Consider the following 20,662-nt stretch of genomic DNA (forward strand, 5'->3'; position numbering starts at 1 on the left):
AACTTAATTCTACTATATATAAAGAAAAAGCCTTCTTATATATCATGATGAGGAATAATACCAATATTACATAGCAATTTGTTTGGATTTTTTAGGTGACTTCTATTGTTACCTAAAAGCTATAAGCAAATAAGCTGCAATAAAACAACCACTTGAAAACTACATGTTTAATGATGCTCTCTTTGAAAGTCTTATTCCAAAAATTCTCCAACTGCATCAAGATTTTTGAATATCTTGCAAATTTTATTTAGAACCTTTTATAATTACAACAAATAATGACTATCACTTGTTGTTTGTAATATAGTAGGTAACATGGTGAATACGAAGAGCCTCTTCTTCTTAAAGGAGATATATACACACAAATATAATAAAGGTAGAACAGATAAATGATACACAACTCAAAGTGCAGAATGATCCCTGTGAGTGGTGGTGGTGATCAGATCCTGCAAAGAAGGTAAAATGACAGAAAGGAAAAAGGCATTCCAGGGACCAAGAAAGAATATATAAAAGCCACTGTCAAAAATGAGTACAGAAAGAAACTTTACTCTGGAGAAGATTAGCCAATTTATGGGGATGGGACTCCTCTTAGAATGGATTGGGGCACATATGAGAACAGAGGGAAAAAGACCAACTGAGAGTACAGAGGTAATATGAGATAGGGATTAAAAGCACTCATCTTCTGGAGAAAATGAAACTTCTGTATATAGAAAACTCAAGCTTATAACAAGATTGCAAACTGGGCAGGGGTACTGGTGGGCCATTCAATGGGAGATACCAAAGGCAGTGAGTGAGGCAAGGGTACTGGAAAGAGGACTTACCAAACCCCTAAGAGTGAAAGTGGAAGCTTCCAATTTCATATAAAGTTATCAATGAGTAATACCTTTGTATTTGTGATGACAATAAAATGTAGGTTTGGGGCTCACTGGGAATTGGGAAAAGTGTATAGACAGAGTCAGGCTAACCGGAAACATTTTAATATAGAATGGATTTGGAGGTTCTATAGGACAGGTGGAAAGCCTATGATAAATAGGAGAGGGAATGGTGAAATGACTCTTGGTTTAAGAAAACACAAAATATTTTCCAGTTTGATCCCCTATAAATTAAGGGAAGAATTAAAGGCCCATTTTAGGGAGCCATGTATTTGTCACACAGTAAGAGAGAGTCCACACAGAAGCATACTGGGGGAAGGAATGCCTGAGGGCTGATTTAGAGGAAGTGTAATACAGAGGTAGACCACTGCAGGAGTTGAGAAGCAGAGTGCCAGAATGCAGAAGGTGGAATCTCAGGAGCCATGATGCACAGTGGCAGATCAAGCAAAGTTCATGAGCTTAAAAAACTTAGGGCAGTAAATTATTTCAACCTGGTGTTCCACTATCACACAAATGATGCCCTGGAAGAGTATTTGAGTGGTGGTTGTGTGAATTCTGTAGATTATAATGTTTGGCTCATTTTTAGATACCAGTGAGTCAAAGGTAAAAATATCTATAAAATAATTAGAAATATAGAGTTGAATCTCAGGAAAATTAAGGATTGAAATTGGAAGATTTAAAGTTGAAAGGAAAAAGTAACAGTGGTTAAGTTAATAAGGACATGTAAAGAGGTAAGAAGGGTTGAAGAAAGAAAAAGCAATGAAATAGAGGAGTAGCCAGAAAAGGAAAACAGTGGTAACAGTTTAACAGAAGCTGAGAACAGTTTCAAAAATGAGTGACAACAATGTCAAAAACTCTGAAGTCATGGAGTAGTTAAGAATTTTAAAAAGTGAATAAATGTGGTAATAAGTACATGCCAGATAAAAATGGGCAGGGTTAGTTAGGAGGTAGAGATAATGCACAAAGTTAAGGGGAAAGAAATAAATCACAAATAAGCTAATAATACTTTTTTTAAAAAATGTAAAATGGTAAGAGAAAGACAGGAAATAAGCAAAGTAGGCAGTAGGAACAAATCTCTCTCATCTTAAAAAAGAAAAAATAACTGAAAATATTTGTAAGCAAACGTACCTGGTTGAAAGAAGAGATGAACTAGCAAAATAACTGAAGAAGGTTGTGGAAGAACTAGAGGAGATAAGGGGCAGGGTTATCTTTGAAGCAGAACATCACTGATTTCTGAGATCAATGTCTGGATGAAGGTAGCAAGAAAAAAACTGATGTTGAAAAGATTGATTAAAAGAATGACCTCCAACTGAGTAATTAGTAGGCGAGGTCAACAGCTAAGAGACTACAATAAAATCTTTAACATCTGAAAAAGGTTTAAAAAGACATTATATGTAAAAATAAAGAAGTATATAAAAAGACAGGATCCCATTAAAGTTAAAGATCATGAAATCAGGGTTAGAGTTGATTGAATCAAGAGCCTTTGGTAATCTAGGGCTGAGCATAAAGTTCAGAAGTGGAAGGCATTCAAGTTTCATCTTAGCCTTTTTTCAGGTGAGCATGTCTAAAGGTCTAAAGGATTCTTGAATAAGAACAAAGCAGCAATCACAACAAATGACCCTGAGGGTGAAGTTGAAAATAAAGTTATATGGCTGCTGGACTTTGAAAAAAGGCGTCAAAGCCCTCGAAAGTCATGGAGTAACAGGAATTCAAAAGAAATAAAAAGTGTACCTGATAAAATTAAAATGCTGCATGGTAAGAAAAGGGGTACAATACATTAAAATTTGATGTGAAATGCTGGCGCTAAAGAAGACAAGGTATCACGAGGTCACGCTAATCATCAAGGTGGGGAAGAACTGTGAGAGAGGGGCTGAAGCCATCAAGAAACGTATAAGAATCCTTGAAAAGAGTAGCTGATAATGACAAGTGACATAGAGCTCATGTTATGATCTATAAGAAAATCACTTTTATAAGTTAAACTTTAATTCTAACATAAAAAAAATGAAACTTCACTTGGAAAAATCAACATAACTGGTTTATATCTGAACAATTATTGACTATTTTAAAAAAATATAAAATACACCCAGAAGGATAACCCCTACTAATGAGATACAAACAAAAGTAATATGGGCTATAGAGCCTTTCTCTACATAAATACTAGGTATTCGAATAATCTAAGTGGAATGAATTAGTGAAAAAAATTCCAACAATGGCATCATGACTAGAATAGTCTCTCATTTCACTGACTGAATATAAGGATGGATGGCTTGAGAAAGAGGGAGAGGGAGAGAGAGAGGGAGAGGGAGAGGAAGAGGCAGAGGGAGACACCTAATAAAGTTCCTAGCATCTTTGAAAATCTGGAGTCTCTCAAAGTGACTGCTTTGAAGAGAATAACACTCATGAAGTTATATGTATTTGTTTGGTAAATATATTTAAAACATTTATATTTTTTATCTCTGAAAATAACTATTTTTGAAAATCCTATAGGGAAAAAAATTCTCATAGAATATTTGTTTCCCTAATAAACCTATCTTAGTTTCATTAGTCTAAATATTCTCAGAATTTTAGTTACAGTAATTTTGAGTTACCATGCTAGAAAATAGTACCAGGCATTATCCTGGAAGTATCCTATTACTAGATGTTTTTAGTTCCTTAAAGAGAAAAACTGGCTTCTAATAGGATAACTGTTTTCAAAAACCAAACTTGCTGAATCATAATTTAATTGCTACTATAGATGTTTAACTCATCTTACCTCATCATATGATTTACATAGGCTTTGCTACAGCTAGTGTTGTATCTGCAAGAACTGCAATGAACATATGTGGGAAAGTGGTTTGCAAAATCTTTTACTTCAGAACAGCACTCAATGCACTTGTGAACTCCCCGACGAAACCTTATGGAAATAAAAAGAAATCATTAAAAATATATTTTAAAACAAAAATAACATGGAAAATATTAATTTTATATTAACTAAAGCCAAGTTGTTTAAATTAACATTTTAACACAGACTTACAATTTGAAAATCTGCTATGGAACAACAGCTAGAATAAGTGTAAACAATTTAATATCAGTTAATGCTTGTCACTGGAATAAAAGGGATTAAATTAACCAATTCAACATCACAATATATAAGCAAAACATATAATACCAGTGTAACAGACGAATATTATAGAAATAATATAATAATTAAGTATTGTTCAACAGTTGTGAAAAATCTTTTTATTATTTGCTTGCCCTTTATGCCACAAGTGATACCAAATGTATGAGAGTTATGTAATAGGGTACATTTATATTAAAGTTTTTACTTTTTAATTTAAGATTAAATTAGTATTGTATATCAAGAATAAAAGATTACCTTAAGTTCCTCAATGCTGTATTGACTTTACTTTTTTTATTGCTACTAGCCAAAGTGTTTTGTTTTTTTTGCATATTAGAGACTTTTGATTTGAATTTAGATTTACTTCCATTTGGCTTACTTGCATTAGGTTTACTTGCATTGGATTTAGTTGTATTAGGTTTACTTGTGTTAGATTTTGTGGGATTTTTAGCAGTTATATTTTTTGTCCTCGGAGGTGATAGCTGAAGGGTAGAAGTGTTTGCACTGATGGAAGGCGTAGTTGAAGATCCTGATTGAAGAGGTCCGACTGAAGCTCGAATAGTAACCTACAAAAATGAAGATAATATTTACTTTAGAAAATTAATCCTTGCAGTAGTATTAAAATATCACTGTGTAACAGAAAGTTAAACATCAGGTAGTTTGAAAAGAGTTAAGTATAAACTATAATCAGATAAGTCTTTCATTTATTTTTAATGTTTAAATGAAATTAAATTTGATATTTATTTACTTGTAATAGTACATTTTTTATTGATATCAGTTATATGTTAACAGTTATTAATGGATAATTAGAAGTTAATGCAAATTATATGAATATCTATATCTATTTTTATGCTTGCTATAACTAAAAAAATTCACAAACACAGAGGTCAAAATTTAAATCTCCTAGCCTGAAAAATAACTCTAGAAAGGCCTGCATAACCTTGTACTCTGAATTACCCACAGTAAATGTGACTTCCTCTTTCCAGGGGCTCACTGGGCAGAATTTATGTTTACAAAGGTTATGGAAGGAGTTATATCAATTCAATATATTCATGGAGTTTACTAATATTTAGAATTTCCTGAAAGAGAACTAATATAAAGCTTATAACTTAGCATTCAGAAATTATATTAATTAATTGACAATGGAAAACATGATATCTATCATTTGACTATTCTCCACCTAGGTATATCAGGAACAGCCTATGAGAAGTCCTATGTAAACATGTGCTTTGGTATCATACAAAAGACTGGACTAGGAATCAACGACTTGAGGTTAAATCTCATACTACCTCTTCCTAGACATGTGGCCTTGAATAATAACTTATCCTCTCTAAGCTTCTCTATCTATAGTATGGAGCAACACCTGCCTTGCCTACCTCACCAGATGCCTGTATGAATTAAATAACAGAATCTATGAAAAAGCATACCAAAAGCCTAATTCTAAGTAAGCTGCTATAGAACATTTAGTATCATTATTATTAATATTATTATTTATGAATAAGGGAAGATATGAGAGAGGACTGCACTGCTTACATTAGTGTTGTGCATGTCTAGTCCCAGCAGGGAATGAATGGATTGCAGGGAAGGATGCTGGATAGCTTCTCTTGCTCTAGGTCTTCAGAGCATGGCTTTATATTGTTTTAGTTAATTCAAATAACAGACATACCCATATTCAAAGGTAAGTACCCAAAGCCAAATATAAATGTTTTGGGGATTATTTCACTTTGGATTATCCAAGCCTCTGTTTCCCTCCACTGGAGCAAATATTCAAGAGCTGACTGTATATAAAGAAGTCAAAAAAAAACAGAGGAATATAAGGCAAAAAGGGAAAAGTAAATTACAATCATCAGTATGCAGTCAGACATGTGTTTGCCCACTTAAAATATAATGCCATCCAGCAGCAGAACTTGCTTCTCTGAAAGTAAACTCAGTAATAACAACTTCAATAAACATCTAAGAACCTATGGCATTCAAGGTACTATACCAGGTGCTGAGGACACAAAGATAAATAAAACATGATTCCTGATCTCAAAAGTTTAGTAGATCAAACGGATAAATGAGCTGCCGACTAGAACAGCTCAAAAACAGGCTATATAATATTGACACAGCCCACTGATCTAGGGAACAGTTAATATGGCTGCACTTTTTACAAAGGAATACCACTCTAGCAGAGCGCACACCACTGACCAAGAAACAATGGTTAGAGGGTTTTTTCCTAAATATAAGAATGATCAAATCTAAAATTAGAGTCAATAAAAATCAGAAATCGACTTTAAAGTATTACATTCAATAGATAAAACCAAGCAGGTATTAATTTCTATTATTATATCAAATGTTAAAATACAACATATTTGAACTCACTTTTGTTCCAGGAGGCAATCCTTCTAGTTGTTTAGGTTTTATAAATGTTCGATGATGCTGAGTCTTGTGATCCATTTTCTCTTTGCATGTCAAAAATTGCAGTCTGCATTTTGTACAACGATGTATTCCTTTTTTCTGTTTAGGAAACAGAAAAAAGGAAAAATAATTCCTACAACCACAAATCCTAAGTCTTGAAACCACTATGATTTAATTTTAATGATATTCAAATAATATTTAAAATAGTATTTTATATCTCGCCATAAATATTAGCAAAGTATAATTTCATTTTTTAAAACACTGCACTAGTATGAGTTTCAAAATGTCTATCACTATACAGAAATTGAACATGAAAGTTCTAATGTAAGTTCCCTCAAGAGTGGTGTGAAAGCTCCTTAAATTGTAATTTTAAAGGATTTAGACATAAAATACTGTGAAGAAAAGCTATACTACATTTTTATCCTAGAAAAAAGAAAATTTTTTTATTTTTTGTTCTTCTCATTGGTTAACAAAGTGGCAAAAGAAATTCAAATATTTAACCAGACATTTCAAACAAGGTTATTATAGAAATGGTGCCAGCTAATAAAACTTTCTACAATGCTGACCAGTTTATTGAGCACCTGAAAGTGCCAAGTACAAATGAGGAACTGAATTTCTAATTTATTTAAATTTAATTAATTTAATTTTAAATACCCACACGTGGTTAGTGGCTACTACACTGAACAGTATGACTATCGAGGAATAAATTAGAACTGTTCCTAATTTACTTACTGATTGAGACATCCTGAGTCCCTCCTTAAACCTAGTCTTGTCATTATTCTATAGATAGGAAACAGGAACCCAAAAAAATTTTAATCATTTCCCCATAGCTAGTTAGTGGCATTTCCAGCTGATCCAGTGTTCTTTCTACTACATAATATCAACTACAATCTTTACCTATATGCTTATTACTTTAAAAATTATACGTATGTACATAAAATTATGCATGTATACACATACATATATACAAACTTAAACAACATGTAAATACAAAAGAATGTTTTCTCTAAAGTTGCAATATGCCAGATACACCACTATTTCTATTTAAATACAATCAATCATTTATAAAATTCATATATGGTAAGATACTGGGAAATATCTAACATAGTTACTGACACACAGCAGGCATTTCATTAGTTACTTACAAAACTCAAAGCAACATACAAATATAATGCGTTATTATTACAATTCCAATTTTAGAAGTGTGGTACATTGGGTTATGTCATAGGTACAAGCAACTTAAACAAATTCATTTATACTGGCTCAAGGAAGAAGATGAAAAAAAAGAAAACTTGGCCAAGAAGCAGATTATCAAGACAAAATGACAAAAAGCACATTCTCCAGGATCCAGTTCCCAGAAATCTCTTCTTTATCTATAATCCCTCCTTGTTACCTCACCCAGTTTCATGACTTTAAATACCATGTATCCAACTGCTTACTTGACATCATTACTTGATATCTAATGTATAACTCAAATCAACATGAAAAAAATTGAATTCTAGATTTCCTCCCTACATCCTTGCCCTCCCCCCCCCCCCACAGCCTGTTCTTTCCTCAGTCTACCCCATATGACAGTATATGAAAATTCACTCTTGCAGGTGCTTAGGACAAAAAAATTTGGTCACTCTCTCATATCCCATATCCAACCCATTAATAAAACCTTTTGGTTTCACCTTCAAAAACTTTCACAATCTTCCCACTTCTCATTACCTCAAACAACTGCTACCATTCTGGTTCAAGCCACTCATTTGGGATATCATAATAACCTCCTATCTTCTCCTTGTCATGTTCTTTCCTCCTTATGGTCTATTCTTCCCATAGCTACCAATGACCTTAAAGCACAGCAGATCTTTTACATGCTTGAAATGCTCTGATGGCTTTCTAAAGTCCTGATTCTGATTCATAAGGTTCTACATGAACTGACCTATATTCTATTGCTCATACAACTTTGTCTCCTACTGTTCCTCTTAATAGTTTACTCTGCTTTAGCCACAACTGGCTTCTTTGCTATTCTTCGAGTGTCCCTGGTATACACTCACACGTCACTGCCTATCTAATACTACTTCTCCCAGATTTCCACTGGCTAACTCCTTTATTTCCTTCAAAGAGATCCTTTTGACCACTTTATATACAAAACAGCAATCATTCCTCCATTCCTAACACCTCCCCAATCCTTGGCACTCCCTATCCTCCACATTTCCTTCCACAGTACCTATCACTAGCTATAATGAATATACATTCAAATATAAACACATATATTTATTATCTTCCTCCACTATAATAGAAATTCGAGAGGGTATAAACTTCCTTTTGTTCACTGCTATATAATACCTAAAACACCACCTAGCATATAGTAAGGCAACCAATAAATATTAAATAAATGGATATTGAGGCAGAAAGTAAGAGACTGACAGAGAAAGTGCATATGAGTAGCAGTTACAATTTAATTAATTCCAAATGTCTAGTGCCATTCTATTTAATAAACGTTGGTCCGAAGCTCTGAGATAGAATATATTAATCTACTATTCTCTCAGACACAAATCTTGAACATCTCTCGTGTATGTATGCATTTCAGTGTGCTAAGGGTGATAAAGATACAGTACGTTTTTAAATAATATGATGTTCAACAAAAGAAATAGTGATCTATTTGAAGGTTAAAGAGAAAATTGTTTATACTGACCTTTCTGAAAAACATACTATATTGCTGGGGAGACTTGAGGATTCAGGGGTAATTCTGACTAAATGTAATTTTTGTCGTTAGACCTAAAACCAATATGGAATCTGACTCTGTAGTAGAGCAATAAAAGGTTGGACTCTGAAGTCAAATTTTACTTTTGCTTTTCATTAGGTAATGTGACACTGGGCAAGTTATTTTCGCTAAAATTTTATTTCCTTATCTATAAGTTAGAAATAATAATACATAGAGTGCTTGTCAGGATTAAACAAAATAATACATGTAAAGCACCTGCAGATGCTGTAAGTTACTGTATATCTTAACTGCTTGTTTTTATTAAAGATGTAATGAGCACACTTAACACATCCGAAGTCACTTTCACTGTCTTAAAAGTCATACAAACTGGGTTGTTAGCTCTAAAAATAACCCAAGACTTAATTATATAACTTCTTTTTTAAAAAGTTACAATAAGATCTTTAAAGACAAAAAAATGAACCAGAGTCTATAATTCTTATTGCCTAATACCGCACTAATAATATGCCATCTCACTTACAAGTTTATAACCTCAGCTAAGGTTTTCCAGTCTTTTGTAAATAGTTGCCTGATGATCCTTCCTATTAATTTTTCCCTCTTTACTGCTGGCTATGCACCTCTTAGGTACTCCAAACAAACAAAAAGAAAACTGGCACTCATGGCAAGACATAAAACATAGGATATAAAAACTGACTATAAATCACATAGCCCAAATAGTGAGCCCATACATCTCTATCTTACTTTGGGGCTTAGTAAATCATATGGGAAAAATTACGTGAAAAGCCTCACAATGAAATAGAACCACAGTCTTATATCTCATTTTCTTTTTCAAAATCAGATGAAATAGAGTACCAAGAATAATGTTTCCCAAACTCTGTTCCTCAGAAAATATTAATTGGTATTTTGCAAATAAAGGGTTTAATGGCCAAATAGGTTTAGGGAATAATACATACAATGTATTATTTACAATGCATTAACATTTTAAAAGCTCTGAGATATCCTGTTTTAAAAAGAGACAAACAAAACCATTTAATTTTATAAATCTAGATATTTACCAAATTTATTTATCAGTAAGAATTTTGGGGGAAACATCTATTAATACCTGATGGAACACTGTTAAGGAAACCTAGAATAGAAAGATCTTGCCAGAACTTCTCAACATAGGGAGCATCCCAGTCACAACACAGATGATTACAAATTCTTTGGAAATTCTACTTTTATGATCTTTCCGAATTAAAAGCCACAAGTCGTTTCATGATTATTTAATGAATGAAACTGCAAAGGGAGCAACCAATGCGAGTAAATTAGTATGCCAATTTAATCAATAATAAATGAATGTAATGAGCTGATTAGTGAGGTGTCAAAACTTGATTACATGATCAGATTCAATAAATCCATTGACTTCTGGGTTTGGCAAAGGCACTGTTGCTCTTTCAAGCACTAAAGAACAGAATTAGTGTTACATAAAAGTTTTCAGCCCAATCAAAGGATAGTTTAATTACTTCAGGAAAAGAACCAGTAAATAAAACATCAAAATTCAAGAGAAGGGTATAAGCACTAATACTGAGAAGTTATCTACAGAACAAGTCATGACCTATATAGTTCTTTGGTAGACTTGATATACCCAGCAATAAGTGTCATTACTGTTTTCTTTATTACTGGCAGCTATAAAAGATAATTCCTGGTCAATGATGACAATATGTCTTCTCATAATAAGGGGACTGACTAGAAAGTAGAAACAAAGTTGGAAGAGAAAGAAGACAATAAGATTATGATTCTTCAATCTTTTATTTCTCAGTTCAAATTTATCTTTCCCCTGTTCCTATTAACTACATTCAAAATCATTTCCATACCCACTCTTTGACCCCGAAATATCTGATCTTTTGGATATTCCACTTACCTTCCTTTTTCCCCTTTATCTTAGGTTTCCTATTTCTAGCTATCTTTCAAATTTTTCATTTATGACCTAAAACGTCACCAGAAAGGAAGGAAAAAAACTGCAAGTTTCACAAGTCATTCAACACAAACTGCAAATTAATTGTGTTATTTGGAACAACACTGCTTCCCTTACAGAACAAAACTAACCAACGTTCGTTCTAAGTCATATCCTATCTTTTCACTAAAACAAGAACAAATAAGAACCAATAATCTCACCTGATGCTTCATGTAATGATGCATATAGGGGGTTGCTATTTTAATAACTTTGAGGCAAAATGGACATAGCAAGTTCTTAGTGTTTTCATGGGATGTTCTAAAATGAGTTTCTACATCAGAAAATGATGATGACCTATAATTGCAAACCTACAAATAAAAAGAAGGTTTAGTTTGACTTGAAAATTTATAATATATAATTACAAAGTAACAATGATAAGTCATTGGTTTAGAAGAACATTATGTACTATTAATTCAGCTGATTCCTATACAACCAAGAATTCCATTAACACAAGCACCAAAAGATAATCTCTGAGACAAAAAAACTTATTTTTCCAAGTTTAAGAATATTTCTCCAAATATAATTATATTTCCTTCTTTTTATTACATCTTTTTATCTATCACCCCCTATCCTAACTTGAATTTTCAAGCTCTGACACCTCTTGTCCTATAAAGTTTTTTCTCTACATAAAACAGCATCCTCCTTTAGATTATAAATGGCTTCCAGGCTATTGCAATGATAATTTATTTTTATTTTGCTTTCTCATTCCTTCGAATTCTGGAAAAACACTAGCCCCAAAGCATTTGGTAGGGTTCTCTGTATCCTAAATTATTTCCCATTTCCCTTGTATGTCTACCTTCTTCCCTACAGGGTAAGATAAGTTCATATGTCTGTCTTTCTCCCATAGCATTTTCTTTCATCAAGTTCAGAGATGGGCAAACAATGGCCTACAGGCCAATTTCAACTCTCTACTGACCCCACATAAAATGCATGAATTATGCCATAGGACTTTCTACTAATAAATTATTTATAAGAAATTTTAATTTAGTAACCAATGTTACCTAAATGGTTAAAAAGTAAAAGAATATATTTCATGACACATGAAAATTATATGGAATTCAATTTTCAGTGTCCATAAACAAAGCTTTAGTGAAACACAGCCATGTCCGTTCATTTACTTATTGCCTATGCCTGTCTCGTGCTACAATGACAGAGCTGATTAATTGCAACAGAGACTGTATGACCCTCGAAGCCTGAATATTTACTATTGGGGTCTTTACAGAAATAACTTGCTGACTTCTGGTCTAATAGGTTTAAATCTTATGACCAAAACAACAGAAAACAAACAAAACAAACAATAAGTACACAATAAAACATGTGTATACCTGGCAAATATAGGGCATTTCACCGGGTTTATGATTGTCCTTCATATGTTGCAAAAGAATATGCTCTGTTTCAAATGATAATTCACAGATTTTGCAAATGGCTAAAAGTGGGAGAAAAAGGATATTACACCATTTCAAGGTACATGTATATGCACACACAAATATTAAATCATACTGTATATCTAAAATTAATGTCAATTATACTTCAATTTTTTTAAAAAAAGTATCCTCTTGAGGCAGAGAATGATGTATATATATACATATATACATATATATATAATTCATTTTATACATCCATATCAACAATATAATAAGAGAACTGGTGATGGCAGTAGTAAAGTTATATAATTAACTGTGTTCTAAGCACTTTACTTTCATTAACTCACTTAATTCCCTTAACATGATGAAGCACGTGTTTTTATTGTCCCCATTATATAAATCTTAAGTAATTTCCTTGAGATAACATAGCTGTTTTAAGAGCAGAGCTGGGTTTTGAGCCCAAGCTGTGTAGCTCCAAAATCTATGATTTTAACAATAATTGTAGTTACTTTTCTTATTCAAGTTTAAATAAAGGGCACTGATTTCATATTTGTAGACTATGATCAGAAGCTTCTAATTTAGTCCCCCACATTAGTCACCTTAATAAATTATTTATAAGAGGAACTTTAATTTTTATAATTAATTTTATTTAAAAGTTTATATTAGTTAACATGTAACTTTTTCAATTTTTCCCTCAAATTCCAAAGTCCTATTTTTATTTTTCTAACAGGCTTCTTAAGGTTTTCTCAGAATATTGTCAAAATCAATAATATTCAATTCTTGAATGAAATTATAACTTACTAGAAAATTCATGGGGAGTATGTGTACTTTCAATGTGACACTGCAGTTGAAATGGTGTGGGAAACTGACGGTAGCAGTGCTGGCAGGTGGTGTGGTTTTCCCAGCTCTCACTGCTCTGCTTCTCAAGTTCTAAATGGTGTTTCATGTGGTTCATAAACCTATAAATGATTGTCAACAGGTGCAAAAATTCAGATTTAAAAACAAAAATCTCACAAATATCTGAATCTGAATCTTAAAATGTAGATATATTATTCAAAATAACACATTTTGAGATATAAAATCCCAAAAGCTAAAAAGTCCTCTAGAAAAGAGTGTACATTAAATATTGCTTTCATTAAGTGGCTAAGTAAACATTTTTTCATCTTTGTTAAAAAAATTCATTAATGTAATTAATCTCAAACATCACTAACTTGCTCTAACACTTATTTCAGATTATTGAAATGTTTTCTTAAGATAAAATAGCAGGCTTATTCTCCATACATGAAATACTATTTATATTTTTAAATAAAATACTGAAAGGAAGGAAACCCTACCACCAAAGGCAGCTAAAGAGTCATAAGAGTAATCTTTTAAGGCTATGAAGATATATACTAGATTCCGACTGCTTAAAAGACAAATTACTAGTATTTTTACTTGTATCTTGGTTTCTAAATTCATGTAATAGCAATTTTAATGCCTACAATCACAAGAACCTTTTGTGTTATTTAATGATACTGGTTTACTGTTAGCACAGACTATTCATTTTAACTTGCATACTGTGCCCTTTGTAGGCAATGTCCATTTTTCAGTTTTACATTCTGCCATTTCAGCTTCCCTACAATGCTTCTTATGAGCAGGAACTGTGACCTTCAACAGCAGAGAATGCAATATAAATGGGAATACCTATTTAAAAGAGCTTATTGAAGCTTTTTGCTGAATTTGAAAGTAAAGTTATTCAATCAAAATAACAACTTTTAGACTGCAGCAACTATTAACAATTATTCACTTTAAGCCCCTTAAGGAAATAATCCTGAAATGAAGTGATAATGTCATCACTCTGGATAGCAATCATCATGAAGATCATAACATTATCTCTTTTCACACCTACAGAACACAACTTCTGTTTAAAACAGGTATGGCATGCCTTGAAATACCTTTCATTCTTCCTTTAGTTTTAACTTCAGCTCCACGAACACCTATAAAAAATCTTAGTCTTGGCTAAATATTTACCGAGAGAGAAAAAGTCATGAGCCATTAAACTTTCAGCTCACAACTTTAAGCAATTTAAGTTTTTATCTATACAAAATAATCTCTTAACTAGCAAGCTTTCTCTGTTATTATATAGACCCCCATCAGGAGCTCACGCTAATTAAACCAATGGATGAAACTGAGGGAAACAAAACCAATCCTCTTGCAAGGATGTGCACAGAATTAAATAAATCTAAGTGTCTTTTTGGTGACACTCAATGTAGGGGGGGAAAAAAGACCACATCGCAATATGCTGACATGGCAGAGATTACAAACCTAGATCTATTAGTTTCTCACCATTCTCTACAAATATTAATTTGCCTTTCCAGTTTCTACAGTTAAGGTAAAATATTATTTAACATATATAACTTTGTTGATTATGAAGTGTTTCATTAACATTACATTTACTAAACAATCAGAATTTCAAAAAATGATCAATTCCTGGATGTTATCAAATGCTGTTGTTTGAAATGTCTATACATTCTGATACTCTAGAAATATTTAACTAGTCTTCTAAAATAATAACAAAAAAAGAAAATTTTTCATATGCTTAATATCAAATAGGCTAATCTTAAAGGAAAAGCCAAAAAACTGTTGCTGAAATAACTTCTAATGTCATATACATAATATTTAGGTATAACAAGGAACTAAGTGAACCATATTTCTATGTAATTTACCATATATACTAACATTTTTTCTTATTCATTTTACTATTAAAATGATAAGAATATGAAAATAGGTGACAGAGTGCAACTGTAACATTGTTTCAGTGCTATATCACAAAGTACAATATCCTTTGTTAAAGTCTGATAAAAAGAAGTAAATGTGAAAACTCACATAAAATATTATATGTGAAAGAATTTTTAAAACTATAAAACACTACCGTAAAAAAAAGCATTAAAAAATGCTACAGAAGTACATCACAGTGTTTTTCAGGGGTTTTCTATAAGCTTCATTTTGAACCCAAGAAGTCACAGGAAAATAAAATAAATTTTGGGTCCAGAAGTAACCTATTAATGTTTAAGAATGCTAATTACAAATAGTTATCAAGGATAAACATGAAAAGACATGCATATGTTTGTGCATACACGTACAGACAAACACACCTTCCCCCTCAATTAAGGGAAGTAAACTGATGTTGCAACTTACTTTGAAATGCACACACACACAAAAATAGGTTGAAGGAAGGATAAATAGATACATGATAAAGCAAGTATAGTAAAATGTTAAATCAAAGTGATAAGTAAACAGGTGTTCACTGTAAAATTTTTAAAATTCTGCTGAATGTTTACAAAGCTTTTATAACAAAATGCGGAAAAACAACTTTACCTAATGTAAATGTAAAGCTATATAACCAATGGAAAACATCATTTCTTGTCACTTTGTTCTACTACTAACTCATTTATAAGGTGACAGCTACTAGTTTACCATGTAACTCAAAGATTATAAGGTATAAGTTCCTAAAATTTAAAGCATGCACATATAAATTCTTCAAAATTCCACTGGAAATTAAATCTCTAATTTTAAAGAGGCTAAATTTCAAAATAAAGCAGACATGCTTCCTAAAACTGGTACTTCTCTAAAGATCACTTTTTCTGCAAGGTAAATGTTCTAAAAATCATAAAGATCAATAGAAAGATTTGAGAATAAGATTAGTTTGGAGGAGGTCAAACTGGACAAAACATAAAGAAGTGGTTCTTCCTGTGATGTAAAAAAAAAATCCAATTCAAAAGCAACTAAAAAAAACTCATATAAATTCCTACATCATTGATAACATAGGTAAAAGGAGTTAATTTTGCTTTATGTGAAATAATGTTCATCCTTTCTTATCTTAAAGAGATATAACAAGTGGATCTCACAGTCAACTCAAAAATACAGAAAAGGACAAAAGCTTTTCAACAAAAGAAGCTGCCTTTGTTCTTAGTAGAAAGTGTTAAAATTTAGAATGGTACCAAAAAATGCAAGATAAAGACACAACGTTTATAACTGCAGCATTCCAATTCTCAAATAGAAATAAGAATAAGTATTTACATACCTAATATTATTTTTAAGAATTTTCAAGCAACTGAAGCATTTAAAGGTTGTGTGAGTCTTCTGTTCTTCCTGGACATCTCCTTCATGTTTTCCATAATAAAAGTCATTAACTAACATGATCAATTTTCCTTTCTCTGAATCAATAGTCTGATTTTTATTTGCGGTACTTGAAAATTCTGTTTTAGTCAATCCCAAAAAGTTATTTATCATGTCTGGACAACAGTACTGAAAGAGAAAAAAATAGAAGCCTTATTTATCCTTCAAAAAAATAGACACCAAAAAATGATTCTGTGTTTATATCTATACTATGTTTATATGTTTATATATATACTATGCTTGGCAATATATCTGGAAAAATATTCACCAAAAGTTTGTGATGCATATACATAGTCTAAAAATGCAAACAATAAACATCTATTATCTTAATAAACAAACAAACAAAAAAGCTAAAAGAAAAAAACCTTAAAACTAGGACTTGGCTATTGGTCTAATTGTTTTTTCCTTGCAATTTACCTTTTCAGATATAAATTTTTAATAATAAATACTTAAATTAACCAAATTAAATATCATCATTTCATATCCATGTCAGGATAAAGCATAGAAAAGAAATATAATTTTATGTGCTGTAATATATATGTTTATCTAGTAATAAAGTGAATTTCATATCTGGTTGGAAATGGACATTGAGCACAGATAACTTGCCATTCCCCAGATTCAAGGTGCTAAAAAAGGTATGGGGAAAAAAAAGAAAGACGTATCAGTTATTTCCTAAAAACTTTAACACTTACATCTTGACATCCAGAATGCTTGAATATTTGAAGGGAAAATTTAGTTCCTCATGAGTAAAATCAAGATGTTACTTAAACTGGTTTTAATGTGTAATATTTTCATACATGAGCTTTTTTCCCCCAATAAGATATAACTAATTCCTTTATTTACATAATTTTCAGTTGTAGAATCTCTCTTGGGCAGTTTTTCTTAGAGGGCAATCTAAGGAAACCTTGAATTAGAAAAACCAGAAGTGCTTGTCAAAATGCTAATTCTTAGGCACACTTCAGACTAATAAACCACAATGTCTAGAGGTGGGCCTCAGAAATCCACAGTTTTTAACAAGCCACCCAAGTAATTATTTTACAACATAAACTAACTGACTTAAACTCTTCCTAAATGTGTTATTTAGTAAATAATTAGTAACATAAGAAAATTAATTTTATTCCATTTCTCAAATAACAACATCCACTTCCTGTCCTGGCGCACTGAAATGTTAAAACATTAACATTTCTTTAAGTTGCACTTATTTTGTTCACTTGTCAATTCTGAAACCTATAAAGGAAAAAACACCAAAAAATACTCTTAGCAAAATCTAAAATAGATCCAGGAGGTGGGGGCAGGGGGAGGAGAATACTGAATAAATTAGTTCTCTAATACACTGTGATCCTCTGTAGTCTATCACTCAGAATAAATACAGTTGAAATGAAACCACAACAAAAGAAAATGAGAAAAATTTTTCTATGTATGTTTCCAGATTCTTCTTGAAACATAAAAAATATATAAGAGCTCAAACTCAAGAAAGTCAGACTATTTCCAAGAACTTTTACCAGGCTAAATTTCCTATAAAAAATGATGTTTTTGACATTAAAGACAAATGGAGAAAAAGGTGGCTCAGAGTAAATCCATTAGCACCATTAGAAAAACTATTTAAAATATGTCTTACTACAAATGATGTCATCAGTAGAATCAGTTTAACAAACAAACTCCTCTCTTTTTACTACAGTTTTACTATAGATATGATCTCAATGGGAAAAATTATAATACACAAATATGATGTAATGCAGAATAGTTTCCCTAATTAGAAACGTGGAACATCTTATATACTCAAACATTAAATCTCGCTTTCAGACTATAGAAGTTATTCTGAGTAATATTTGAGACAAATCTTTTCTGCAAATCTACAAAATAACCTATGTAATCTATAGTAGAGTGTGCTACAAAGTTTATATTCTTTTAAAATGTCTAATTTGGTACATCTATTGAAGTTAAAATTACTTTAAATACCAATAACAGATGATCAACTGCCTGTTGTTCTTCCATTTTATTTTACAGAAAAAGAATCCATTTTTTAAAATAAACATTCATTCACAGTATTCTACAAAATGACTAAATGATAAACCACTAACAATCAAGAATGGACAATAAGGTGCACTGAACTAGACTGAGGATTTAACAACTGAGAGGACAGCAAAGTATCCTAAAGAAAATATCTAAAAGACAAGAAAGCAACGTAAGAAATGAGAACTAGGAGGTAGTTCCATAGTGTAGCAGTTAGCACGTCTGCTTTACACACAGAAGGTCCTAGGTTCATGCCACAGTGAAGCCATGGTCCATGGTCTATGGCCATGCCACCCTGAACAAGCCCAATGTCTGATCTAAGAAGCTAAGAGGGTCAGGCCTGGTTAGTACTTGGATGGGAGACCACCTAGGAAGACCAGGTGCTGTATGCATAAATAATAATAAATAATAAAAAGAAGAAGAAAAATGAAAACTAGGCTCAGATTTAAGATTTTATAGGAAGACAGGGTATGTTATTGATGGCATGGCTGAGCTATGATCCAAGATCAACTGGTCATTTTTCATTCAGCCCAACTACCGTCTTGGATCTAGCTCTTCACTATAACCCCCAGGATATCCCTTATTTCCTGGGTTGGCCATTCTGCAATATTAAATACCATATACTATAATTTGATAAAAAGAAGATACTATCTAAACACCATTTTTATCTTCATTCCTCTCAGCAGACAGATCATGTTCTGCTGCTTTTTAAGTATCTAAAAATTTAGGTAGGATTTTCAGAGCAAAGAATGTGGATGTCATTTTTAAACGGTAAAATAGAACTTCCCATATGATTGTCCTACATTAAGTCAACATTTTCCCTTTCTCCTGGGATTCTCTCAAAAGCCAACAACGAAATTCTAAAGATTTTGTTTTCACTGAAACTATGAGCCAGATAAAATCCAAAGACTCCACAATATACGAAAGCGTTATCCAAAGCAGCCAAGATCAAAAAGAAGACACGTAGTTGGAAGTAGATAAGAGAAGTCAAGGACCCAATGGTAACAGATCTTAGAAAGCATCAGCAAAAATATACGTTCCAAAAGTAAAAGATACATACTGAATTGAAGTACAAAGCTATATCCTTTGTTTGCAAAAACAGGTACAAAAGCTGGGGAATGATACCAGAAGTCCTTCAGACCTTATTTGGTACAAAGAAACAGGAAAGGTAATGCTACATATAAAATCAGATGCTTAAGTCACACTTGGAGGAAGTAGTTTGTCCACCAAAGAGTAAGCTAGTAAACTGTGGCATTACCCTGGTGACCTATGTTTCCCGAAAGGTGCCTTGTACAGAAAAGCTAGCCCCCAAAAATCCAACATGTTCGATGTGATAGGAACTTATATCTAAAGAAAAATACTTTAAGCTAAAAAGGAGGAAAATGTAAAATTCTGACAAAAAACCATGGAGCAGATCCATGCAGATCCTATTAGGCCAAAATTGTTGCCACAATTTTTAAAAAATCTAATGAACCAATTGTGTCTATCTGAAGATTACAAAACAAGAGACGATGGTAAAACAAAAAGGTGATGTAAAAGAGTGACGAAATTGAGGGAAACAGTTGAGGGGAAAAAATCAAATCAGAGAGATAATGACAGATTAGAATGGAATACAGTGGTGAGCAGACATTGGAAAATAATCAAAAATAAAATAAAGTAAATAAAATAAAATACACAGAGCCTAGTAATGAGAAAAGCAAACAAATATTTTTAAAAAGTTAATAGAATTATAAAGATAATAACAAATATGACAAAGGATATCAAACAAATGCATACTGGACAACTCCCCCCCTCCCCCCGAAGTAAAGCAAAATAACTTCATGGAATAAATATTTAAAACTATAAGTCAAGAACATGCTGTATGTCAGAGAAGACTGATTCAAAATTTTCACACCAAGCCATGTCACTGTAAAATTATCAGTCTTTCCAAATATAAATTCCTGTGGATTGTCAGACGAAGACTTCAAATCACTTATAAATGGTAGAGTAATTCAGGCTTACCCTAGATTTCTCAACAGCAACATTCAAAATTGTAAAACAGAAGCACCACCAAGATTCTCAGAT

The 20,662-nt window shown here is 32.1% G+C and overlaps 1 protein-coding gene across 8 annotated transcripts in view; it reads right to left on the reverse strand.

Moving 5' to 3' along the window:
- Window positions 1–20,662, reverse strand: part of ZNF280D (zinc finger protein 280D) — a 165,225-nt gene that overhangs the window by 102,206 nt on the left and 42,357 nt on the right. For all 8 annotated transcript variants that reach the window (XR_001598546.2, XR_004950104.1, XR_004950103.1 and 5 more), the window contains 7 exons: window positions 16,491–16,714; window positions 13,229–13,386; window positions 12,389–12,489; window positions 11,225–11,371; window positions 6,328–6,462; window positions 4,225–4,532; window positions 3,622–3,762 (listed from right to left, as the gene is read on the reverse strand). Coding sequence is in view for 5 of the 8 variants with exons in the window: in XM_016158417.2 (XP_016013903.2) it covers window positions 3,622–3,762; window positions 4,225–4,532; window positions 6,328–6,462; window positions 11,225–11,371; window positions 12,389–12,489; window positions 13,229–13,386; window positions 16,491–16,714 (1,214 nt within the window). In the remaining 3 variants the exon portion in view is untranslated. The remainder of the gene's footprint in view (window positions 1–3,621; window positions 3,763–4,224; window positions 4,533–6,327; window positions 6,463–11,224; window positions 11,372–12,388; window positions 12,490–13,228; window positions 13,387–16,490; window positions 16,715–20,662) is intronic.

Source organism: Rousettus aegyptiacus, unplaced genomic scaffold (assembly GCF_014176215.1).
Source record: "Rousettus aegyptiacus isolate mRouAeg1 unplaced genomic scaffold, mRouAeg1.p scaffold_m13_p_3, whole genome shotgun sequence".
Taxonomy (NCBI): domain Eukaryota; kingdom Metazoa; phylum Chordata; class Mammalia; order Chiroptera; family Pteropodidae; genus Rousettus; species Rousettus aegyptiacus.